This window comes from Agelaius phoeniceus, chromosome Z, assembly GCF_051311805.1.
Source record: "Agelaius phoeniceus isolate bAgePho1 chromosome Z, bAgePho1.hap1, whole genome shotgun sequence".
NCBI classification, from domain to species: domain Eukaryota; kingdom Metazoa; phylum Chordata; class Aves; order Passeriformes; family Icteridae; genus Agelaius; species Agelaius phoeniceus.
In genome coordinates this window covers 59,748,510-59,775,651 of record NC_135303.1, presented here as the reverse complement: position 1 = coordinate 59,775,651, position 27,142 = coordinate 59,748,510, and the positions used below count along the sequence as shown (strand labels likewise).

General features: G+C 38.8%; 1 protein-coding gene across 3 annotated transcripts in view; it reads right to left on the bottom strand.

Moving 5' to 3' along the window:
* Positions 1 to 27,142, bottom strand: part of PRUNE2 (prune homolog 2 with BCH domain) — a 132,319-nt gene that overhangs the window by 29,362 nt on the left and 75,815 nt on the right. Inside the window, exons 8-9 of one of the 3 annotated variants that reach the window (XM_077171135.1) lie at positions 20,433 to 26,931; positions 18,737 to 19,538 (exon numbers count right to left, since the gene is read on the bottom strand). In XM_077171135.1, the coding sequence (XP_077027250.1) occupies positions 18,737 to 19,538; positions 20,433 to 26,931 (7,301 nt within the window). Of the gene's footprint in view, positions 1 to 9,846; positions 9,867 to 10,560; positions 10,776 to 18,736; positions 19,539 to 20,432; positions 26,932 to 27,142 lie in introns of those variants that run through there. The other 2 variants (XM_077171136.1, XM_077171137.1) reach the window with 2 other exon arrangements.

Genomic DNA, 27,142 nt, shown 5'->3' with positions numbered 1-27,142 from the left:
TTATTGGAGGAAAATATTTGAAAGGAAACATTCAAATCTGTGCAAAAACTAAGGTAGAGCAGGACAGTGATATTTCAGGCTTTCTGTATTAAAAAGCGACACTTTTCTCTGTATTAAACAAAAAAATTGTTTAAGAAGGAAGATCATCTTTTCCTCTGTATGAAAAGAGCATGACTGAGTTTTATATACTCTATGCCTACAGAAACAGTGACAATTATAATCTGAAAGAAAGCAATTTCCCACAAGTAATTAATTCACAAATTTAGAGCTGCGTAACATTTTTGCAATGCCCAAACCAGATTTATCCTAAATCATGATGTTTCTAGGATTACCTCAAGACTGCTTTTCCTCCCTGTAGCATCTTTTTTAAACTTTTTTTTCAACACACATGTACTTGAGTTGGTATTGTAGCTTTCTCTAGGGCCTCTTACACTCCCACAACAAAATTTTGAGGTATTTTCTTCTTTCAGTGGGACCACTGAGTTAAACCAGAATTTTTTATCATATTTGTGAAGAAGGGTACATTTCTAGGTATTAAAAGCTGCATGTGAAACACTTGTTTGAATTTCTTATAAAATTCAGCTACAAGCAGTATACTCAAAAAATATCCCTACTACTGGATTAGTTAAACAGCATCAGAATTTGTTGGAGTACTTCTAACTTGATTTTGTTGACACAGTGTTTTTAATGTCAAAAATCTGTACTGTTCATATTGTGTTATTAAATTTGGAAAGTAAGACTCTCTGGTCCTACAAGAACTGGGTCAAAGCAGGAATTTAAAAAGTCCAATTGCCAAAAGCACTGCAGACGCAAGGTTCTCCATTTTATCTTCAATTACATAAAATGCTATTGCTTTTCAGAAGCTTTTTAGAAGAGATTAGGTTTCCTGGGTTTTTTTTAGTTTGTTATTTTTAATTGTGTCAGGTTCTTATGTACTGTCAAAACCAGTCAACAGGCTTTTTGGAGAAGAGAAAGTCTGCCTTGGGAGCTAGTCTTATTTTTCCAAATCCTTTGTGCTTTACTCAAAGACATTAAAGATTCCTTGCCAGACACACACACACCTTAGGTTCAGTGAAAGTTCTTCATTTTCATATGCCACAGTCAATATTTCACATGTAAATTAATGGGCAATACAGGCATATTTAAAATGGTAATTAAATATCTGTGATATTGTGCCCCAACATATGGCTTCAGAATTGCTGTCACTGAGAGAATGAGGAGCATATGGATGAAGATTGTTTTCTACAGACACAGCTTCCCATTTTCTGATGGATTTTGAGAGCATGTTCTGCTGAGCAGCTCAGCACCTTGCAGAGTAACTTCTGGGTGTGCAGAAGCTCTCAACAGATCTCAGCAGGAACCCTAGCAATGGAAGTCAGACTCCAGAAACTTTAAAATAGACAACTACCTCCTCTTCCTTTCCCACTACTTCATATGCTTTCAAAATTCTGGCTTATAAAATTCCTTGCCTTGCCGTAAGGGTGCAGCTTGGAACATAGATGATGCGGACAAAATGTTAAAGAAAGATATATTTTTTTAATCCCCTTTTAATGAATGCTTCTATTGAAGAAATAAATTAAGTTACTTTAGAAAGCCCATTCTATTCAGGTATGATTTACTGGATTGATAAAAAGGGATCTTGGAACAGAGGTCAAAGTCAATTAAGGTTTTTTGTATCATAAATGACTTCTTTTATGTTGTACACAGACCAGTCATTTAAGGATCAGCTGCACTGGGAATCAAGTTACTGATTATTTGCTCTGATATTCAGGTCTATGATCTTGTTCAGAAGAAGCTGAACCCCCCTCATTTCTCAAAGGCAGATCAGAGATAGATACCAAATTCATTTGAAAGGAGGAGAGGCAGGAGGCTGAAATACTTTCTCTTCTTTTTGGTTTAGACATTCTTACAGATCAATAAATTAATAAGCTTTAAATAATTATTAATGCCCTCTCAAATCAGTATTTCCCAAAATTAAAGTTATCCTTCCTGACTTTTCTAGGTACAGCAGCATTCTGCTATTTTGGAAAGAGCAGCTTTGAATATTCACAGCAATATGTCATAATCCCTATGGGCTGTGTTGCCTCACCCTTGTGTCATCTGTGATCTATCACCAGTTTCCCAAGTTGCTCTGCAGCTATTATTATCAAGAAGGTAATTTCTTTAGTCTAAAATAAGATATGCTTTTAATGCACTGCTTTGAATAAATACCTACAACATGCAAAAGAGATCAACATTAATCCAGTTGTGACTGCCACCACAATTTATTCACCAGGTGGACTTCAAAATGTATAAATTTTCTCATTTTCTTTACTCATCATTGCAGATGTATCATCTGAAGTGGAGCCCCCAACTGCCAGGCACTTTTCCTAGATAAGTAAATCATGTTTCCTCCATGTTGTTACCCTTATGTAGAGAAATAATTATATTCTTAAATTTTCACAGGATTCAAAAGTTTTTTTATAAAGTTTCAAAACATGATGAATCAAAGAAATGACATGGATGAAATCACCTTTGTGCATATTAATACATGCTTGGTTTGGATACTCAAAAATGTGAAGAAGGGAGATGAAGTGCAGTGGGATGGTTATTCAGAGGCTAAGCATTTAGGCTTTTTTTATCTTCTCAAATTGCACACATTATGCAGGTATACCCTGGTTTTGAATGAAGTAAGAGTCCTGCTGATAGACCACTTTCTCAGTAATTTTGCAGAAAAACTGAGTTGCATTGAAGAGTAATGCAGGAAGTGAAATTTTAGGTATAAAAACAAGTAGGGGAACTTAAACTCATTGAGTTACGTTTGCAGCACACAGGCAGCACAAAGTTCTTCTCCTTTGAACCCATCCCATCCCCACCCTGTGACACCACCCTTATGCAATTACTGAGCCCAGGAAAATAGAAAGGAGAGCTTGAGGGAGTGGAAATGAGAATATTTTCCTTGGAAGGTATGAAAAAGCCCTTGGCATTTATCCAGTAATGCCTGTCTACTGAGTCTCAGCACAGCTCCGTCTGAAAATGCTTTAGCATTAAGTATTTTGCCAGAGTATGCAGTATCTTGTGTAAACCCATCTCTGGCCTGCTTGATGGGTCTCACATAATTTTGATCACCCACCTGGAAGATGTCTAACTTTTTGTAGACAAAACAAGAATTCCTTCCTACTAAGAAGCAATGAAAAGCCTTAGAAGAACCTAAAGCAATCGTTCAAACGCTCCACAAACTGCAGTTTACATCAGGGATATGTTTACACAAAATGTTTTCTTATTGCTCCATTCCTCTTCAGAGCCAAAATACGTTACCAAATACATGATTTATGAGGGGTGTTTTGCTATCACCCATCTCTGTAGCTACCTTTCATGGTTTAAGCTGAGCTGGTAGCTAAGCATCTCAAAGACACTCATTCACTTTTCCCCACCCCAGTGGGATGGAGTGGAGAATACAAAGTTAGACTTGGGGGTTAAGTGAGGAACACTACAATTGCTCAACACTCACCGAGCCATGCCAAACTCCATCCCTGAGCCACAATCGGTCCTGGTTCCCCCTTTGCTGGGAACTCCCCAGACTGTACACGAGGCACGATGTTCTGTGATCAGCTCGGGTCAGCTGCTCCAGCTATGCTTCCTCCTGGCTTCCTGTGCACCTGCTTGCTTGCAGGGCATGAGACACCAAAACTGTCCTTGACTAAGGGTAAGCATTACTTAGCAGCAACTAAAACATCAGTGTGTTATCAACATTATTCTCATACTGAATCCAAAACACAGCACGGTACCAGCTGAGAAAAAATGAACTCTATGCCAGTCAAAACCAGGAAACTGCTCCAACATTCATCTCACCTGATATAAAAGAACAGCAAAACCCATTCTGTTAGCACAACTAAACACTTCACATATTATTTAATTTTTAAAAAAGAAACTGTTTTGCTGTTTCACATTTATATCCAAACAGCACATCTTTTGCATTCTTTCATAGACTCCACACTCGTGGCTTGTAATTTCTGTGCCATTTCTGTTCAGAAAAGATATTACAGGTTTATAGACCAACACTACAATAGCATTTTTAAAAAGAACAGCAAATGTCTATTTCCTACTTTTACTACTTGGAGTGCTCAGGTAAGAACGTCAGTCTGTCCATCATCTTCCAGTTGTACATGTAATTCCATAAACTGTTATAACTGAGATGTGTTATGTCTGAGACCTTTAACACTGCTGGACTAACAACAAATCCTAATATAATCTACATGTGTTTGAGTTTTGATGCTTGGGTTACACAAGCAGCAATGTTCTGCAAAGTCAGAGAAATGTTGGACATACTTCAGTAGCAACTGTGTCTACAGCCAATCGGAGATGCTTTGGGAAATACAGTATTAATATATGAGTTTCAGAAATAACAACTGACAAAATACTGGGCTTTAGTGTGAAGAAACTTTGATGAAATACACAGGAAGAAATAGAGAAAGAAAACAAGAACATTAGTCCCCAAAAATCCAAATGGATTGTGTACTAAGACATAAAGAACCCATCAGCATCTGTACCCACTAAACCCAAAATTACTTCCTCTAACTAGTCCCCTGCTACAAAACTTCCAGACAATAAACAAGAATTTATGCAGATACCTATCAGAGATAAAAGAGACTGCAGTGTGATTTTTTTAGGTTTAGCAGAATTAATGATCCCTAAACCGTAGAAGAGTATGCAACAAATCAAAGTGACATACACTGTGCAAGATTTAGTCAGTATCAGTCAGAGATTATGCTTCAGCTCTATCCATACACCAAGAAAATGAGTGTATTGGAAGGAATCCACTCCAGGATATCTGAGACTATAAAAAAGTAATTACTTTTCCTCACAGCTGTGTAAAATAATTATACTGTGTACAGGTGACTTGTAAAAATGGATTAATTTTATAACCTCCCAAGACCTGAATTTAGCAACCATATGTTAGAAATTAGCAGTGTTTCTATTGCTATTTATTTTTTAGCTCTTAATCACAAATTAGTTTAGGAAAAATCTATAGATTGAGTGCTATAGATTGAGTGCATAGCATGAGACTTTTATTCCCACATCTGTATGAAAAGGAAAAGAAAATAAAAAAGCTGTGGTGGTTTGTTTGAGCCAAAAGGTTTATTAATCAAACATCTGTGCAAATGCTAACTCATCATTGTCATACTGCTTGCTGCCTAGTAGATTACATGCTCATAATCATATTTTACAGAAATATATGTCATTTATGAAAGCCACAGAATAAGCTATTGCTAAATATAAGCAAAAATCTTAAGTTCCTTAGTTTTTATACTTCAGTTTTCATGTGCTAACATTTTGCTCCATTTTCAGCATGGGAGTTGAGTGAAAAGACTAGGCATAACAGTAAGAGACAATATTCTTTCTGTAGAAAAATCCTGATACAGCCACAAGATTTGAAAACATGTTAAAATTCTCACTTAGAGCTACTGAGTACATTTTTAACCATTCTTTATTAAAACATTTCCTAGTCTCCAATCAAATTAATTGTTTAGTGTCTGTTTATATACCCATCTTTTCCCTTGTTCCTCTTTTTTAACTTATACTATAAGCCTCATTTTATTCCAGGAAGCTTGTCATAGTGGTAGGCTCTCCTGGCTCCTCATATCAGCTTAAGACTGCTAAAAAAAAAGTTGCAATTCTTAAGCATATGCTGCTGCTTTCACTGCTGCTAGGTGGGCACACACTGTCTGTCCTGAACCTTTGCCAGCTTCCTCCCTGTGTCCCAGCACAAGAGAAACAGGAAAAGGCATGGAGGATGCAGAGAGCCATGAAGGGACAAATCCAAGTAACAGGGATAATGGATTTCACTAGGCTATTTCATCAACCTTATGTTCATGCCCATTGATCAGGAAGGCCTACAGAACAGATCCAGGGCTCCAGCCTTCTTCAATTATAAGTGACTTCCAGACACATGAAATAAAAATGCATCTTAACATAAAAAGAGGGAAATTGGAAGTTCCAAACCTAAATGTCTTGCCGAAATGGGGACTTAGAAATGCAAGCCAGACTGATGCTGCCAGCAGCAGATCCCAGAGTTTCCAAAACCACGTAACAACTTCATGGCATTAACATGGACAGAAGACAGTTCTGTAGCTGGTGCTTTTGGAATGCATGCAAATAACAGCACTGTCTCCAACTGTGTCTCTTACAGAGAAATGCCGAACCTGCTGGGTTCCTCATATTACCATTTTAATAATATTCTCTTAAGGCAATATTCTGTGTGCAAAAGCAGAGAGTGACAAATTCTAAGGCAGAAGTAACATATTACATAACACCTATTTCTTTGCTTAGCATTGCACTTGTATACCACCACATAGTTTTGTCCTAAGAGCAGGGGTTGTTCTCTGTTAGGTGCCTAGATCAGCGCTCCTTAATCTTTACTGAAACAATGGAAAATCACCAGAATTAACAACACAAAGTTGGGGAGTTTATGGGTGCTCCTCCATCAATATTGAAAGATCAGAAGGTCCAGCAATATGCTGTGTACATTCAAAGCAGTATTAGCATTTAGAAAGCATGTTTCTGATCTCTTAAGAGATGTTGTTAGTATTCCACAGATAGTATTTCACATATCTAGATGGTCTGTTAACCAACAACCACTCTTGAACAAACATTACAAATGCAACATGGTAATGCCAGCAGAGAAAGTAAAAATTAAATCAATCTGATTCAAAAGATCCATAAGTACAACCTGAAAATATATTTTCTTTTTAAATGGTATTTTTAAAAATTTTAACGATGCTAGGGACGTGATTCCTACCTTCCACTCTCATTGAGAGATTAATTATTCCCTGAGAAAACTCAGGTTTAGTTCCTAACTTTTAAACCAGTTTCTCTTCCTGAATGTGCGGCTCACAGTGACCATTTTCCTGCCATACTGTCCTGTCAGGACCTATCATCAGAATACCTGCAGCTCCAAATGATTTAACTGGCATATCAGAAGCACTTGAAAAAGCAGGGTGCACCTTCTACCCAGTGCAGCCATCTGCACTTTCAGGAAGTATGCTAATGATTTGAGAGCAGTTAACAGGGGAGAGGTTGCAGGATCAGAAGCCAAAAAATCTTCAGAAAGTTTTAAATTTTATACCCCACTGGACTTGTCTATTCTCCACTGGACTTGTGGAAAATCCCCTCCAACTATAACAATCTACACTGTATCAAGCACATTTGTTTCCAAATGAAAACATGCTAAAATGCCTCTCACTGCTCTTAACCATTATTGAAAACCATTAGTTCTGAAACTGAGCTAGTACCTGAACTTCAGTGGCTATTTCTCTTTACCACTTGGTTTTTCTGTAGTATTGGCAATTTCTTGCATTGCTTAATGGACTTGTTTCTCTGCACGTCTGGATGATGACATGGACAGTGATGATGACACTTATTGCCATCCTAAACTAGGCTAGAACAAAATGCTTTAACAAAGCATCTTACAACAGCTGAAGTATCTCTTGATCACGTGGCAAAATGTGATGATGACTTTTAGAGCTGCTAATTACAAGAATTCACTTAACATCAAGATGCACAGATTTTTTTTTTCATCCATCCATTAGCATTTTTCTAATACTCTTCTGATTTCAAGATCAGCTTTGGACAATATGTTGATAGACAGGAAAAGATACCTGGAAACTTTTTTTTTATATTGTATGACTTGTATCTTTTTTTCCCTCATACTGCTTTTCTCTGGTCCTATTTATCATCTCATTCCCTATCCTGAAAATATTTCTATTTCCTCAATACCTTAAATATTGTGAAATTCTTTGTCTTCTTTTCTCACATCTGTGTCACTGCACTGCCAGAAGTCCATCATCTTTTCCACATTACTGTATCAATGATTTCACAACTTAAATGTTATTGTGATTTAGATTCCTAGGTGACCTACTACAAACTTAGGAATAACCAACAGCTACATTTTCCCAGTCTTGGCTATGGGTGACCTAAAGAAAAGGCTCTGAAATGGTGTTAATGTCAAACTTACTTCCCCTCAAAGCTGCAGTTGTTGGAGATGCAATTAACAGAAGGGGAATTTAACTGACAATGCAGAATATGGAGTGGGAATTTTAGCCAGAAAATTTAAATGGAAATATCCTATTGGGTGTAAATTGGTAACTGCAATGAATTCCTATCCATACTGCAAAATTATCAGCTTGGGAAAAATAAATAAGTCCCAGACATGAGCCAGGAAAGGCTCCTAATCAGGGCACACAAGCTCTACAGAAGCAGTTAAACTGGAAAACATGCAAGCTTGCTCTGGCAAGAGGTTTTAGAAGCAGGAAAGATTGTTAGACCCTGAAGCTGGCAGGCCTAAAAAGCATGCTCAAAGAGAGATGGGAGATGCAGAAAGCCATCAGTTATCTTCAGAAGCAGAACTCTGTCACTGAGTTGGAAGTGCTGCAAGAAGCAATAGGAACATAAAAACCAGCCCAAGTGTGGGGAAAGAGGAGTAATGTCAGTCATAGCAATAATGCTGTGAAAGAGTCAGAGTGACAGGAAATGCCAGACTGAGTAAGTAATATTCAGAAGGAGAGAAAATGGGGCTCCTCCATCCTCAACATGGCACTTATATATTACAGCTAGAGAAATACATAGACAAGGTTAGCTATATTCTCTACTTTCAACAAGCAGGCAGTGGTGTATTCTGCTGGGCTACTGCCCAGCAGACAGCTCTTTAGAGTCTGCTGCCAGTGTGTAGGACACAGTCAGGTTTCACCTGTTAGCCTAAAATGAAAAAGTCCCATCTGCTGCTGTCATAGGTTTTTCGCAGGTGCAAGGCTGTAGATAAGACCACAAACTACAAGATATACTAAGAACTAATAAAGAGTTAATTCTTAATATCCTGTAACAGTGAAACCACTTTCTTCAATGTCCAAAGGAAAAACAAAGTAGATAAACTATGAAATCTGTGAAGCAACTGGAATGTCACTCCTACCTTCCCCTGCTTCAGTATTATTTGTTGTTGCAGTAGCACTGTCATTTTCTAGGTATTTTTACAGGACGTGATAGGAACTGTCTCCAATACTGAAGACACAACAGTGATAAAAAAAAAAAAAAGCCTTATCAATTCTCACAGGTGCTTTCAAAAACATATTCTCATCTACACATTTTCTCTTATTAAGTTTGCAAGCTGCAACTTTTGCCCAAAGACTGGAGCTTTAAGATGCCATTTTTTTAATCTGCCTTTTCCTGTAGATATATTACAAGCTGTAAATAAAACTGCTCTCCTATTATTGCTGAATTCTATACAGAGATGCCACAAAACTGCAACAGACTGCTCGTAGCAGGATCTAAGTTTTTAAGCAGTGAATGTATGCAAAAACTAGATTTGTCTCTAACTACATAAATTTTCTACTATCCAGATTTATGCAAAGCCAAATAAAGAAACCAGACTAATCAAAGTCAGCAAAGAAAAGGCTATTTTAGATCTTTATACATCCCTACTCCACATAAGGTATCAGTGAGGAGCATTGCTGAGAGTGAAAGAATGAACATGGCAGCCCTGGAAGAAAGAAATGTTTGGCAGGGTAAGGATTGGTGTGCATTGTTCCCTGCTCTGACCTCCACAGTTATTTTAATGCCTCCTGATAGTGCTGCGCATCCTCCCTTTCTCAAAACAGCTTTGCTTTCCAAGTAAATATACATAAATCCAGAAATTACATCTCTGCCTGCCCATCCTTCCCTTCCCCAGCCCCCTTCGAAGAATTCTGGCTGAAAAAAGAAACAAGCCTGCATACATTTCCTTTCAATTTTGCTTTAAGTAGTCAATACATTTGCATTCTATATATTTCAATGCCTCCTATATATCACTATCATCCCTATCATTCATGTGCTTACCATACTTGGAACTGAAGAATATTTTCATTCCTTCATCACAGACAGAAAAGCAAGTAACTGAATGAGCTGAATCAAGCTCCTATAATTAAATTTACAAAAAAATACTGCCTGCACAAACCAACTTTTGCAGTAATTGAATCTCTTACCACTGAGATTACTGCTGCATCCTTCATCAGTTAACCTTCAAAAATTACATATACTGTTCACTGCAACATTTTAAGAGGACATTGCAAAAAATTCAAAAATAATATGCTTCAGTTGATAGGGAAGAAAACCCCAAAACTATAATGCCAAGTAGCCTAAAATGAGAGCTCTCACAAACAGTGGAGCTACCAGCAATTAAGCACTTTTAAAAGCAAGACATACGCTGGCAATGCCTTTTCATCCCTTTTTGCCCATTGTATCCTCAGAGCTAGGCAAAAAAAGCTGAAAATAATCCAGCACATTAGGTGATTGTGCAGTGAAGTTTTGTTTCCTAATTATAAATGCCTGTGCTCAGACAAAAGAAATCCTTCTGAACTGATGTAAGCTCCTCTCATAAAGAGCTGCAACAGAATTAAAATACAGCTGCCCTGTTTTCAGTAATGAGGTCCGGAGCGCTTTGCATCATGCTGACTAGCATTTACCCTTTTTCTGTCTGAAGTAACTGCAATAAAGAGCTGTTAATCAGAAAATCTTCTGCACATCTGCTGCTCGGAGCCAAGAGACGCTTACCTTCTGAAGACTCGAAAAGGCCTCTCTACTGCAAAAATAGTAAAGATGCTTCACTGCTGCACTTCAGCATCCCTCGTTCCCTAGCAGTTTACTAGGAATACAGATCCTCCACCATTTTCTGGTCACGTGGGTAGTGGTACTGCTAAATAAGGGTGATCACCTGCCTTCACACAGCAGCTACTCGGCTTTGCTTACAGGCGCACTTCAACAAATGCAGAGCTGTGCTTCCGCCGTGAAAATTACAATTCTTTTTTACATTCCCTGTGGCGCTTCATCGGAACATCATCAAACTTTGATGCAGTGAGTCAGCCGGGCGGCAGCAAAAAAGCTCCCTGCTGCTTCATTTCACTGCCTGAGGAAAGCTTATGCTGTGACTGCATGACAAAAGTTCCTCTGGATCCAACTTATCTCAGCCCTCATTTCTGTTTGCATTGATGGCTATAGAGTACATGCACATTCAGACATGGTTTGCATAATTTTTTCAGTTTGCAATTTAGCAATGGGAATGCAGGAGCAAATTTAAACAAAAAAAAAACCAAAACACCAACAACCACCAGTTGAGAAGGCATGGTAGATTCTGAAAACACAAACTATGTACAGCAGGAAACAATGCCCACAGCCTGTGGTCCTGATTGCGCTTCTTAGGGAAAGAAAGGATACTTCTTCCCAGGCAGTGCAGTCTCACAGTCTCATTTTCTAAAAGCCTATTGTGAGTAGGGTCCCTAAAAAATCCACGTTCCTTTCCAAATACAAAACAAATCTCCACAGCAAGGCAATAGACCCTAAGACAGCCTAACCTTCATCTGGTTTCCTTCTTCATATTGCACAGATCCTCCTGGAAAACAATGAGAACTGGAGAAGCTTTCACATCAGACTGCTTAGCCAGAAACAGTCAAAAACAAAGAAAAGCCTAACCTCATTTTCTCTTTTCAGTACAGCTCCATGCACAGCTACAGCATATTACAATTCAGTAGCTCCCACCTTGTTCTTCATGGTATTAGTAATCCTACAGAGAAAGGGGTCATTATCTGCAACAGATGTCCTGGTAAGTCAGTCCCAGATGGTATTTTAAAGGAAAACAGATAAATACAAAGCATTTCAAGAAATTTAAAAATCATCACCAATCACCACTTCCAAAGAGGACAGTGCTGCAGACACGTCATCTTTGATGTTTCTGTCACCTAGATGTACATAAAATTTCCAGTGATGGTGATGTTTCTCACACTTTTTCAACTGGCCAAGATTTATTTCACTTAAAATCAAAAGTCCATAACCATTAATCATGGACCCTAAAGTCCATAATTCCCAGACTTCCTGTATCCAGGAAATAAAGTTATGAAGTATTTATGTACAATAGAAGTCATTGGTAGCAAGATTACAGTGAAGCTGTGAAATCAGTAATGTGGCAGAAAACAAGGTCTTAATTCTACACATGCAGATAACCATAGAATATTTTTGAGATTTTAGGATGCTATTGAGGAAGCTTCCCTGTCTACGAAGCAGGAGCCATTCTGGCAGTCACACTCACAGCACCTGAGCTGGGACCCCACACTCACACGGTCAGACCAGGTTTCCTTACTGGTGCAACCCTATGATTCCCATAGCACAGTCTCAACCCTTAAAATAACCTAATCATGGTGCAACAACAAAAGAACAGCTTGAGCTGGGTGCCTCTGAGGAAGGACCCCGAACACAGGAAACTCTGGGCTTTTATGCCCTCACAGTCTGTGCGTGCAAAATTCTGGGGGTCACCAGCAGAGTCATCAGCCCCTGCTGTGTCCTTCAGTGTCCAGTCACTTGCTGGCACAACATTTCCCCATGGTGCCCTTCACTGTGCAAAGACCATAACCAGCTCATGGACAACTCATCCTTAGTAGATGCTCTGCTGGGACCACTTACCTCACTGAGGCTCACTGCCAAAGTCAGGTCTGTGTGAATAGGGTTAAGGTTTCAAAGCTTGTTAACACTTCAGGCTGAAGTCTCTTGTCATTGATCACACTGATTGGAATATATAATTAATTAGGTCAGAAAACAATGGTGCTTTTAATATTGAGGGATTTTTTCATTTAACTGCTAAACCATACTAACAAAGTCCAGGTCTTCTTGCTTTAAGAAAGTGGCTCTATCAGGCCAATCTCACAATTTAATTAAAATTTCAGTACAATTAGTAAACAATAATAAGTTGTGGGGTTTTTTCCCTTTTGAAGTTGTTCTTCAGTCAGTGATGTGCTGTTTTTTTCCTCTTAACAGATTTTTATAAACGTCTTGATATTTGCCATGTAAATATTAAACCTGTTTTTTACAAAAATGAGATCATCAGGACCTTCCTACAAGCAACCCTCTCAGTTGTTGCTCCTTTCCTTACATGTTTGGTTTTAACCTTTAAAGCACGGTCTTTGTGTTAAGTCAAATGTCGTGCTTTGTGCTGCCAAGTGGGAGACCTAAGTTCAATTCCCATTTCAAGTCCATAATTTTGTAGTTCAGCAGGAGCTGGAAACATAACTGAACCAGCATGCCTGGTCCCCAGAGTGCCTGGAACTCCTTTCCAGTGGATATGGCCAATTAATAAACAATCCTGACAGAAGTGAAAGATGGCAGCTCCACAGGCTTCCAAGAAAAAAAAAGGAAATAGGTATTCAAAGGGAAGTAAATATTACCTTATTTTTTCCGACAGCAACAACATTTTCAAGTCTTTAAGCATCCTATATACAGCATCCCTGGCTGTGACCAAAGAAGAATAAGGCAAACCTGGTATGTCTAACTCACTGCCTAATTCTAGCTTTGGGATGACAGAAGAGACATTTTGAGAAAATATTTGGTGAAACCTTTGGTCACTGGAATCAATGTGAATTTTTTCCTGGGTACCAGTCTGTCAGTATTTAATTTCAGTACCCACATCGATATTGACTCAAATAATTAACAGCTTTGAGATTTATTTGTATTTGGCTAAGTCACAGAGACAGCAGAGTCGTCTCAGAATTCTTACTAATCTTGTAACACATATTTTTCTTTAATTATATTTTAATATCTTTATTCACTGGCAAGCAAAGGGGAGTGTGATGAAAGCAGGCTTTTCTATTAATAAAACACTGGACTGCTCCACTACTGGGCAATTTTAATAGCCAGCAGTATAGTAGTGGTCAAAGAGGGATATTTCATAGAGAAGCAGTGCAAGAACTATCTTTTCCAAAACATCATTATACATGTGAGCATAAAATAATTATTCCTGTTACTTTGAGAAAATACTATCAGAAAGATAAATGAAGCTTTCTTTTGAAGTCTTATTCTAGCAGGTTAAATACATTGTGGTAGTTCTTCAAAGGAAGTTGTTTTCTGTTCAGTTTTGCCACCAGTTTTCTAAGCTCTTCCTCAAAACTTCCAAATATCTCTGTTCTTATTTCTACTGTTCTCACTGCTTCTTGTACCTCAAGTCAATACATCATTTAATAGTATTTTATTCAGCTCTTTCTAACTCCTTCTAATAAGGAAAAGGATAATACTACCCTACAACAAACCTAAAAGCAAGAATGATCACAGCCACTAAAATACTCTGACGAATATGCTGAGTAAAAACTAGCATAGCCATCTGCAGTGTTCTCCCTCTGCCTTCTGACCAATTCATCACCACCAACCTTCATATAGCTCTGTAAGACAAGATACCTTCTATCAAGAACAAAATTACCTCCCATCTTCATAAATTTTACTGCTGTCACACCTCCAGTCAGCAGCAGCAAAGTATGTAATCCTGCCCACCTAACATGCTGTACAAAAAGCTCTTTCCTTTCCAGAAAGACTGACCTTATTAATGAGCTATCAAATATTTTTTACTTTTTTTAGGAGTCCAAAGAAGCTCTAGGGTTTGTTACTTTCGGTGTTTGTGTATTTCTGAGACAAGCTGATGTCTTTTCTCCAGTGTTTTAATACTAGTAAACAGCCTTATTCTTCACTCCCTGCTGAAGCTTTTCCTTGTGGAAATAGAACAGGAGAGGATGGAAGAACTTTGCCCCTAGCCATAGACTTCTTTAAAACACCTTTGAGAGTTGTTATGTGTGACACTGGGATGAAGGGCAGTGACTAGCAAACATCAAGATTTTATGGCACTTCCTCATTCTAGTTTTTCTTAATGCTTTCTGTTGCAAAACCTTAATTCCCTCTGTGTTGGAATACCAGGCTCTTTCTTGCTCCAAGGTCAGGGCAAATAAATCTGAGGAGATGTTGTTTTTGAAGTCTGAGTCTGAAGTTTGTTATCCTTATCTACCATAAACTCAGGACATGTGAGCTCTCTCTTACAAGTCGACAAAGTGAGCTAAAGTGGTGTCTATTTAAGGCTATTTAAGTCCCAATTATCCAATAAACAGTTCATATTAGTTATGCTTCTAACCCAATTATGATCACCCAAAACCCACAACACAGACATCTTTCACCCAGTCAGAGAAAACCACCCAGATTCATGAAGAAGAAGGAAGAAGAAGGTGCAAAAAAGACAACTAACCCACACCCAAAATTCTCCATATCTTGGCTCCCATATATCATCATATACTAAAATCCCAAATCCAAGTTTTTTCACCCAGTGAGACCACATAATACTATCCAAACTACACACACACTGTTTCTGTGCTATCACTCAATTTTTGAAGCCTTTTCCAAGGTCTCAGGTCAAACAAGGTTTTTACTTGGCACCCTTAAATTCAGAAAGCTCGAAGTTTTCAGCCATCAGAGTTCCAACATCTCTTCTGTGTAACAGGCAATTTTATTAGAAGTGGCAGACATCTGCTGGGTGTAAGCAGAAAACAATGCAAACTGCATCCTTCACAGATCCTTATTCCACTACAAAGGGAACGTACTTCAGCACAGTACAAGTAGGAACCTTTTATTTTTTTCCCTAAACAGGGACATATGGATATAAAAGGGATTTCAAGACAGTTACTAAGTGCCTTCATAAATTAATTCAGCTGTTCATTGGCTGGGTTTGAGTTTGAATACAAATGATAAATTTCTTTATTTTTCTAAGATGATAGAACCACAGAATGATTTGGGTTGGAGGGGACCTCAAAGGTCACCTGGTTCCAACCCACTTGACTGGGGAAGGGATACTTGCCACTACATCAGGTTGCTCAGTGCTCCATCCAGCCTGGCTCTCCACACTTCCAAGGATGGAGCATTCACAGCTATTCCAGGCAACCTGTTCCAGTGCCTCACCACCCTCACACTAAAGAGTTTCTTTTCATCCTACTTTGATGTAAATCTTTGGTAGACTCAGAGCCTGATGGTAGCCTGATGACTAGCAACATCAGGTGCCTTCCAGAAATTGTACTGCAACAATCAGAAAAGTCTTAGTTTCTCCTCTTATGTGATAACACCAGTATTCCTTCACTAACCTCCCATAGGCTGGCAGCTCTGCTGCATTACATTATTTTAAACTTCACTGGCCATGAAGGGCAGTTAATTTCAGACAAAAAAGTCAAAAGCTGCATACTGAGCTATGTTTTAAGAAGGAACTTCTGGTTTTAAAACTGTCAATTAAATACATTAAGAAAGCATTCGTAATTACACACGTCTACCATGTCAGTTGCTAGTTTTTCATCTGTTTATGTAAGAGCTTTCATTAAACAGGCATACCATCTAGAAATAGTGATTCCTGTATGTGTTTCATCATAGTATTTTTTTTGTGTGTTTGCTTTGGTTTCAAAGGAATCAAGGGCCCCGCGATCATGCTGTGGGCATGCACAGGGATGCATATGTCTGTTCTCCTAGGAAGCCTGAAGTCTTTACCTAACTGACCAAAGAAGTAAGCTTACTACAAGTTTATCAAATATCAACTACCAAGCAGAGAGGAAACTGAGGGGAAAACCACACTGCAAAAGCAATCTCTATTACATACAAAATCCTCACAGAAGAGGATTAATTACTTTTAATAAAATTAATGCTGGAAGAAATTTCCATTAAAGTTTACAACTTACCAAGAAAAAATCTAACAGGAAAACTTAAACCCAAAGCAAAGTATATTTTACTGGTTCCATGCACCCACAATCAATTATCAATGTGGAAGCTCAATAAGTTACTTACTTTGCTTTTCTGGGCATCAGTATTAGTAGTGTAAAGGACAGACATAGCCACTGCTATTGACTAAAAAGGCATTTAGTATTAAACAACTTCTAAGTAAGATAAGACAAACAACTAAACTAGAAGCTATAGTGATAACATATATTCTATACCAAGAATTATTTTATCTTTTTCTTGCAGGATGCACCATATTCCATCATGCATTTAAATTTTTATTGAAAACACAAGAACATTAACATGGTCCAGTTTTGGATTTCAATGTGGGAATTACCCTAAGCAAATACACTAGGTTCTAAGAATAATGAATGTACTGCCTGCAAAATTCCAATGTGAACTGTTGTTGAGTAGTACTTCAGGATTTGCCAAAGTTCCTAAAAAGCCGCAGAGCTCTTCTCAAAATGGATATAACAATTTATTGCAATAAGATGTTTACCCACCCCTATAAATCTATGGCATAGAAATGTTTTTTCTAGTACCAGTCTAAGTTCAAAAATCAGATTTTCTTCCTGAGGTGTCAAAGAGTCTTACTGCATCAAAGCTATCTCAAGTTGAAAAATGTGCTGGTTTACTTACAAATCATTCTAAATTAGATATCTAGAGTTTTCTTTTCCTCTCTACATCATGGGAATGTAAGTATGACAAGTCAAATCCCTAGGATGCTGCCTGCATGTAATTAATCAGTATGACTTAGACTGGGCCAGCATCTGCCTGGTTTTAATTTAAAATGCTTTATGGGAGACAGAGGAAATAACAGACGATTTCTTCATGTCAGATTTGCAAGCCTGCAACTAGCTAGTGCCTCTAAACAGCTCTTCCTGATTCCTGTCCCAGTTATTACTGGCTGCGAGCAGAACTGGTAGGCATTTCATGATTCTAAGATATTTTACTGGAAATGCATGGCTTGTCAAGAAAGCATGTTTCCTAATTGAAATTAGTTGTTTTTAATTAACTGCCAGTGAAACCCTGCAGAGGTAACACCAGAAAATGGCTTCCAGGGCTAACAAACAAAGCACCTCCAGGTCAAAGGACATCTCCCTTTCCTAGATTTGCAGATTCTCAGCCATGCTTCCACACAAAAACATGGACACAAAACAGCTGCTTGGAAATTTTGTTTGTTTGGCCTCTCCCAGATTTCTCTTTTATAGGAAATTTCAAAATTTACACTTTTCATTCTGGAATGGATTTTAGAAGCTTAGAGGAGCGAGTGCGACAGAAATGCTGTGCCAACCCACCATACTTTGGCTAGTTTCAAGGTCAAGCACTCGGTATTTGGTTTACTTCAGGCTCTAAGGTCTGATGAGTCTGCTAACACTTCTGAAAATTTCTCTGTCCCTTGATGGCAGCCTGCTGTTTGCAAAGGAAGAGAGGTCAACAACAGAAGCACCCTCTCCAATACACCACAGTAAATGGAGTCAGGAGGGGCACCCCTCACCCCATCTGATGACACAGCAGAGAGTCACTTGGCAGGAGGAATACTGCCAGCACAGAGACTGCATGTCCACCCAAAACCAGGTCCACATGTACTCACTCAGTCTGCTTCAATCACCAGTTCAATTCCAACAGTCATAAATGCTCCTCTGATCTGACTAGAGCTTGAAAATAATCACAAAGATCACAAGTTTCCTTCATGCTTTTCTTTCTTCTACAACCAGCACATTTTTCTCACTCTGGGCCTTGATTTCCTCCTTTCTTCCTTCTCAACAGTTTTGCATTGGGCAGACATAGTACTTCACTTCGATCCCTCCATAATCTCATCATATACTGGCAACATCATTAGTACCTGGCTTGGGCCTGTATGCCCTGGCCATATCTGTTCCAGATTTAAAAGTAGGTAACACAATCAGTGGGACTTCACAGAAGGAAGACAAATTTACTCCTGCAAGAAAGTAACCTTCAAATCAATTGCAAAACAACCCTAATTTGGCTCGTATCAAGCGACAAAGAACCAACAATCTGTTTACAGAAAGGAAGTAATACATTGATAGTTAAATAATACTTTGCATATTTCAGACTTGAAAGTCTTGCCATCTATACATAATGGGACACACCTCAATAACATAAGTAACAAATGAACAGAAGACTTTTGAAAGAAAATAGGTTGATTTTTACTTACCCTGATTTTTGATTCAATTCTCTGTCACTGTTGAGAAGAACCATTTCCTCCTTCATTTCTTGTTCTGTTGCTACATTATTCCCAAGCCTCTGTTGAGAATTTGCTTCCCATATACTATCACCACCAACTGCCTGCAACTCTGGTGTTCCTGCAATGCCCAAACTCACATTCTCAGCAGCCAGGCCATCTGAAGGAGAACAGCTTTCATGTTCAAAAGATTTCTGAAGGGGAGTTTCTACCTGAAATTCTGTCCAAGTGTCAAGAATCAATTCCTGCGCTACAACAGATGCCAGTTCTTCACCAGGATGTCCGGACCCTGATTTTGGCATCTCTGTCTTGGCAGAAATTTCTTCAGGTGATATGTCACTTATTTCATTTTGTCCCAATATAATCCAACCCTCGTCTTGCCCAGAGCTTTCCTGTGATTTCCTTTCACCATCCAGCTTCTGAGGCACAGCAGAAGAATTTTTCTCTTCTAAGTGAACAGCGTCCCATCCAGTCCCACCAACAAGATGATCTTTGCTTTCATTTGAAATGGATATTGCCTGAAAGGCATCCAAGGAGCCTGGTGAAAAGTCTTCATGGGATTCTTGAAATGCAAAATTCATTTTGCTTCTTTCAAGGGTATCATTTGTTGCAGGTGTTTTTTCTTCCTCAGTAACAAGGATGTAATCCATCTCCAGTGAAGATGGGAGCACCTGCATCCTCACATCTTCTTTACTGTCTGTACTTTCCAGTTCAGGGCTCTTCTGGGAATTTCTCAGCTTCTCTTCTCTACATAGTAGGGAGCTAGTGCCAGCTTCTAAAAGAACAGGCAAAGAGAAACTCTTTTTAATTTCTATATTACTGATTTAGTCACCATAGTATGCTTTAATCAGTACTGTGAGATAAAGCTCTTTTCATTTTGCTTTGCTCTGTTAATGTGTACTTGAATTTTATAACATCATCACCATCATCATTATTGTTAAAGGTTACACATTAACACGGCAATCATCCCCAAGGCACAAACAATTCAGTGTCCCATAGGCTAGGCCCTGCACAAACAACAGAAATTATATTACTACTTCAGTATTCAAAAGCTTTAGATCTGCCTGTGATGCCTAAAGTTTTAGCTTTCATATTTTCCAGATTCTGTAGTCCATTAGTATACAGCTCTGAACTCTATATAAAGTGTCAGCAAGTTCTCTTCACAGCTCAGTTAGACAAAACAATCCTTTTCCAGCCTGAGAACCAAGGACACCATTACAGCCTCAGGCCCAAAAAGTGTCAACAAGAGCAAACTGAGGAGAGGAGTGGATAGGACTTCATAACCTGAAGCTGTAATTGGACAATTAACCCCAAAATGTAAATGGATCAAAACTTTTTAAAGTTTTGTGAAAACACGTGGGTCCATCTTGGGTCCATCTTGGGTGTAGCCCTGGCCAGGCTCTTGTACTGCCCAAGATGAATCCTTTGAAGGCCTTTTACTAAATACCTACTTTATTCCTTTACCTCTGTCTAACCCCTGTTCCAGGTAGCCTCTCAAGGCATCATCTGAGAGGATGACACTAGAGCTCTTTCCACAATAAATGTTCTGCACATTAGGGAGACACACAAACTTCTCACTTCACTCAAAGCCTCCCCCTCATAGGCTTCATAGAAATACTTTCTCCTTTCTCTGTTCTATGTTTTTGCCCTGGAAAGCAGATTTTCTTACCATCACATGATCTTCTATCTCCACCTTGTGGTGAGTCAGGATCGGTTGTTCCTTTTTCAGATTTTCCTGTCAAGAAATCAGAATCTGGGGGAGTTACTTCAGGCATGGAGAGCGATGGTACTGACGTGCGATTTTCCTCAAGACACTTTGTGGATGTCTCAGATACCTTATCTTCAGTCATTAGGATGCCCTCTGCACCTTCCAGAGGAGCTGGCAGTGGCAATCGTTTTTCCAAAGAAACACGGTCATAAAATGGCTGCTGTAACAAGAGCTCACCGTTTGCATTCTCACTGCTGCCAGAGGGTTCAGCATCAAAAGATGCAGAAGATGGAGGAGTACACACCGTTGGAGATTGGTCACTGGGTATTTCCTTAAGCACAGGAACATAATTTTCAATTACAGCTTCATATTCTTTTGCTGTGTCATCAAACAGTTCATTATTTGAATCAGATTCATCACCTTCATTACCACCAGGTAGAAAGGACTTGGGAAAGAGTGTCCGTTCATCCTCTGACTTCCCTTCTGCTGCCTCACTGCCTAGCAGTGTCAGTATGCTCATTCCACCACGTGTGCCTCCCAGGCCATTAGTCACTGAGGTGTCCCTCATACTATGTTCTATCCCTGTGTCAGAGTCATCCACACATTCTTCTGACGTATCTAGCTCAACACCAGTTATTGCTGTATGATCAATACCAGAATATTTTACAACTTCACCCAAGGCACTAATTTCTTTTAAGCTTTGTTCTTCCCTGTCAGGTTGATTGAAATCTATAGGAAGCAAATGCATTTGAGAGGTCGCTATTTGAGCTGTATCAGTTGGTGCTCCTTGATGGCTTGCATTAGTGAAACCTCCATGGAACATGTCTTTCACATATGAGGATGTCACTTTTATAACTTCACTGGCAATTTCAGTCGACTGAACAGGGTCAAAAACCAGCTTATTTTCTAGACTGTGTTCTTCTGGAATTGCTAATTCAGGAGGCTCCTGAGGATTAGAAGAGATAAGCTGATAGAATTCACTGGCCTTTACTGGTTCATAGTCCTGGGGGCTACCATTTTCAGAGTGCATCTCATTCTGCATTACTAACTGACACTTTGAGTCAAAATCTGTCTCTTTATTCACATTTGATTTTGTATGAATTGGCTGACTGTCTTTGTCTTCAGGCTCCACTGCAACCTGAGAAGATGGGATAGAGGCATGCTTAGCTCCATATTCCTGGCACACATCAGGACTGCTTGATGACTCTGAACCATTGTCTTGGTCAAAGTGACTTAAAATATCAGGATTTTCACCATCTGATTTCAAAGTGACAATCTCCTCAGCATTAGTCCACAGGTCAGGTTCCACTGAAAACTGCTGATTACTTCCTTGTGTGTTATCCTGTAAAATATCTGGGATAAGTGCAGTTTGGGGAACTAATATATTCCACTCTGGGCTTGACTTTTCTGCCATTTCAAAAGATAAGTCTTCTACAGTGAAAGCACCTGGCATGGAGTTGTGCACTTCTACTCTTTCACAGGTGTCTTCCTGCTGTCCTTGAGGAGTGAGACTTGCATTTTCCTCACTGTCTTTTGGTAGATCCAGTACAGTGATTGCTTCAACTGGTTTAGCTTGTTCCTCATCTGAAAAAGAGTTTTGTGGAGTCAGTTGATTTTCATCATCTGTAGAAAACAACTGCTCTATCAACTCCCTTTCTTTTTTATCCAGCGTGAAAGAATCAAATCGATTTAACTGTGAAGTGTCTTCATTTATCTGACCATCAGGACTATTGATAGATGATACTAGTCTTTCATTTTCTTTTTCATCAGAGTACAGGGGGGCAGATGGATTTTCATCATTATTTGTATCTGTGGAATGTGCTTCTGTTAGTTCTTCATCTTGTGAAGGCGAGCCACAGGAGTACTCTTTACTATTTCCTAGCTGATTTGTTACAGAGTGACTTGAACCAGAATACTGATCTTCCAATTGCTTTTCTTCACAAGGTTGTGAACTCCACCAATCTGAACTGTTATCTAGAAAATCAGATGTTCCTACTGTGGATTTTGGATTAGTTCTTGAATCAGCTTCCAGCGACATACTCCACCTATCTACAGCTTTTAAAGAATGCTCTTCGTTATCACCAGCAGCAGAAGTCAATGCAGGATCTTCATGCACTTGATACAAATATGAGTCTTCCCCACTATCTGGTTTTTCATTGAAAATACTCACCTGAGATACTTCATCAAGTGTTTCACAGTGGCCTGTTGTAGGTTGAGTAGTCTTATGATCAATAAAGTCAACAGACCTATCCTCCTGCAATACCTTTTTGGCTTCAATTGTTTCAGAATTTTCACTGAAGGTGCTTACCAGGACATTCTCTCCCACCTTAGTTTTTGCACCTAAACTGTCTTCATTAGCTTCAGGACTTGTTGCATTGGACTGATCATAATCCTCTTCATTTTCAGCTGCTTTGTGCTGTTTGTTTTCACACATTGAATCTTCATTAATCACTTCTGGACATGCCTCTGAATTCTCTGAATCCTCATTTATGTCAGGACTTGATAAAGAAGATACAGTATCATCATCTACATGGGCATTCCAAAAATCTAAGCTTTTAGGAACTTTGTTCTCTTCGCCACTTGTTTCAAATCCTTCTTCGTATTCATTCCCAAATTCCTGCTTTTTAAAGGAATCTGCAAGATTTTTATTATTTTTCATCTCCCACACATCCCTGCTTCTTTCATGATGATTAGCAACTGGAAGGTCTCCCCACACATTCACAGATGTATCACTTAAGTCAGGACTTGTTCCACTTGAGTGTGTATAATAATTTATTGAATTACTCCACATATTATCTTCTTCCAAATAGCTTTTGATCTGTATATCTTTTGAAAGACTGCTTGTGGTATTTGCTATTTCAAGGATTTCACTTGCCTCAGGACTTGTTCCAGGAGAGTGTAAATCTTCACATGGCTGTGAATCCCAAGCAGTTTGGGGAAAATTGTCATTAAGCACTGCAAATGGCTCTCCACAAAGATTAGTAGCAGGTTCTACATTTTCAGAGTTTTCATTTCTCCCAGAAGCTATTTCAAGTGAAAATGAATTTTCCACCACAGACATATGTGTAATATCAGGAACACTAACAAATCCAGAAGGATTTTTCTTAAACTCATCTGTGAAAGAATTTTCATTGGTCCTCATCAGTTCTAAGCTATTTTTAAAAGATAGTAAATCAGAATTACAAATGTCTGGATGGTTAGGAGTCACTTCATGTAAGCATTCTTGCCCTTCTCCCAGAGGTTCTTGTGGTTTATCCATCAAAGGAATTGATATGGCTTGGCCACAACCATTCTTTCCAGAGTCATTCCAGACACCTGAGCTTCCAGGTATTTTAGCAGAATTATTCTCAGGATTATCACTACCCTTATCAGAACTTTCAGAAGTACTTTCCATCTTGGGACTTGCTGCATCCTCTGTCACTGTAGCCTCTTTCCCAGCTTCCTCAGAAAGCAGCTGTGACATTTCACTATAATCGCAATTTTGTGGTAAGAGGTCATCAAAAAATTCATAATCTCTGCCTCCTTCAGAAATACTTGAAGATTCTAAACTGTTGTGCAACATGTCTTTTCTCTCTTCCTGGCTAACTGGATTACTTTGATTGGAAAATGACACATTCTCTGTGATTAATACTTCCAAACTAACACTATTTCTCTGTTTTTCTGGGGAGGTGGCAACTTCAGTTGTTGGTTCATTTTCTTCCAAATCTGTTTTACCTGAAGATTCATTGCCCTCTTGCACTGGTTTATTACAAATGTCATCAATCATCTGCTGCCCACTTGTCACATGTGTTTTCTTACATTCTTCTCCTTCCTTAGAGATGACAGAGGCATTATCCCAGCCTTCCTCATAACCCTGCTCACTCTGTAAATGCCACGAGTTCAGCTGGTGCACTGAATCCTGAATACCCAGCTCTTCATCAATACTGGCAGTGGTTTGTGCTGCATTCTTACTAAGTATCTCACTCCCTAAGTCACATATTTTCAGATCCAAACCATTCTCATTTTCTGAAGTTGGCGTAGAGGTGTTTGTGTCTCCTACAGGAACACTGCCCACTGCTTCTGCCTCATCAGCTACTCTCTGTCCAGTATTTAATTCATTCTGTGATGGTGATAAGTCATTCACTGTTTGATTATATGCCAGTATTACTCTTCTGCTTTCAGATACAGGAAAGTTATTTTCACTGCTACATGTTTCAGTTGAAAAACATAGATCAGCTGTTTGTTCTGAATTAAGGCAAGGTTTAGCAGAGGCAGAAAGAACTGACATTTCAGAATTTCTTTCTTGTAACTGGGTGATGTTATTTAGAGGACTGTTCCAGATATCTGTATTTCTAGTATTTGAAAAAGGCATATTGTTAGGAGATAATGGTTCCTTAGTTGATTTCTCAAGTACTTTTGACTCAGCCAAATTTGTGTTCATGAATTTACCAGTAACTGTTCCTTCATCAAAATCCTTGTCCTCATTTTCTCTTTCATCTTCCACATATGTAGGTGATATATATGAATCAGATGTTGAATAATTGGTGTCTGGTGGAGAAACAACTAAATCTTCTGCTATATTTGATGAACTAAGATCCGAGTTTTTATATAAGAAGGTATCCTCCCAGGGCACCACTACTTCTGTTACTTCTTTTCTGATGTTTTTATCATACATATTCCAGGTATCTATATTTTCAAATTGTTTTGGTCTATGTTTAGGATCACCAAACAAAGCTTTTTCCCCTGTGTTCAGCTTGGAATTATTTTGCATATTGTTGAAAACAAAAGTTATATTTTCAGATTTTCCATGGTCTTCTATTGAATAATACCTTCCTTTATCCCACACTTCTGGATTTTCAATTTCATTGTCCACTGTGATTTCTGAAGAATCTGATAAACCTGTTTTTGATACGGCCCATTCCTCAGGAATATTCACTGATTTTAACTCTCTGTCTAGTTTGGGCATGTTCCATATGTCTTCTGAGGATTTACCAGCATTTCCTTCATCAAACTCAGTCCAGATTTTGTAAGAGTCTCCAGCTAGCTGGCTACCTTTTCCTTCACCGCTACACCATGCATCTGACCTCACAGGTGTTGGTTGGCTGACCTTCCACAGGTCTGTAAAGCTCTCCACTTCTTGCTTTGTCTCATCAAAAGAAGCAGTTTGCAAACATGAATGTTCACTGTTTTTCTCTTGATTCTCATGGTTCCAATTATCTTCTTTAAACTGATTATCCCATAGACCTCCTTTCATATATTCCATTTGCTTTGGCTGTTTTTGGATGAACACAGAATCTGAGGCTCTTCTATCAGTATGTTCTCGTAGCAAAGGACTTTCTTTAGAATCTTTCCATAAGACAGGACTCTGAAATACAGATTCCTGTTCACTTGAACTCCATGCATCAGCGTTTCTGGAATCTAGATCAAAGCCATCCCACCAGCTTCCATATCTAACACGAGACGGAGAGTAATTTGTGCCCTCTATTTCATTAATTTTTTTTATGACATCTTGTGAGAAAATTAAAGGCTGCCCATTATCCAATGGTGAAGTATCCACAAGACTATTCATAGGAGTTGGTGGAATTTTTGAATCAGCAGATTTCAATGCTTCTGGTGAAGAAGAATCACCTTCAACAAAATCAATCAAACTTGAAGTTTTCTCACACATTTCTTCTGGATTCTCATCAAATTCAGCCTGATTGTCTTCCTCAATTTTTGTCGTACATAAGTCTGTTGAATACTTTACTTTAGCATTTTCTAAGAGGTTTGTCTCATCAAGTTTTTTCTTCAGAGTGAGCTGATGCCCTTCTGATGAATCACTATTGAGAAAATAGTCATCTGCTGGGGAACAATCAACTGAACGAGAAGATGACCCAGATGGAGCTGTAACCATGGGCGCTAGATCAAAATTGAAAAGATCAAAGTTATCACTCTTGCTTCCTGACTGAGACTTTTGCTCTTCAGCTATTGCTCCTTCAGGAATAGGGCTGTAGGAATCAAAGCCAGGCAGAAGACCGTGATGTGAAGCAGCCCCTTCTGCAACAGGGCTGTCATCACTAAGAAAAACAGAACTCTCCTTGGAAGACCGGCTGCTTCTAATGGTAGCCAAGCCACTGTCTGGACTCACAAGGTCTACATTAACATCAATGTGGGCTTGCACAGACCCATTTAGATCTTGAGGATTTTCTATAAAATTGGCAGAACTGGGCTGTGGTTCTACATCAGAACCATATAACTCCATAATACCAGAAGATCCTTGTGAAAGTGGAGCACTTCCAGCAACAGCTTCAGTAGAAGAAGTTCTACTGTTTGATACCATTTCTGGTTGCCTTCTATTTATAACTTCCTTAATTAGAAGAAAAATTTGATCACAGGTCACTGAAGAATTTTCTTGATGATAAATGAGAATTTGGTCACATTCACATTCTAGAGGATTCAGCTCCAAACAAGGATTCTGACATTCTTCTAATTCACAGCAGATCTGTTGAAAAATGGGATATTTCAGAAGTCATTGCAGTCATGGACATAAGGCACATATGACTACTTCATCATGTAATACAGCCATACCTATCTCTTCCTATTAACCTATTGCTTGGCCGTTTCCCTGTAGCAACCTTATTACAATCCCCAAATAGATGATGCATCACAAAAGAGGATCAAGACAAAATATTTGTTTTAAGATTCGTCAGAAA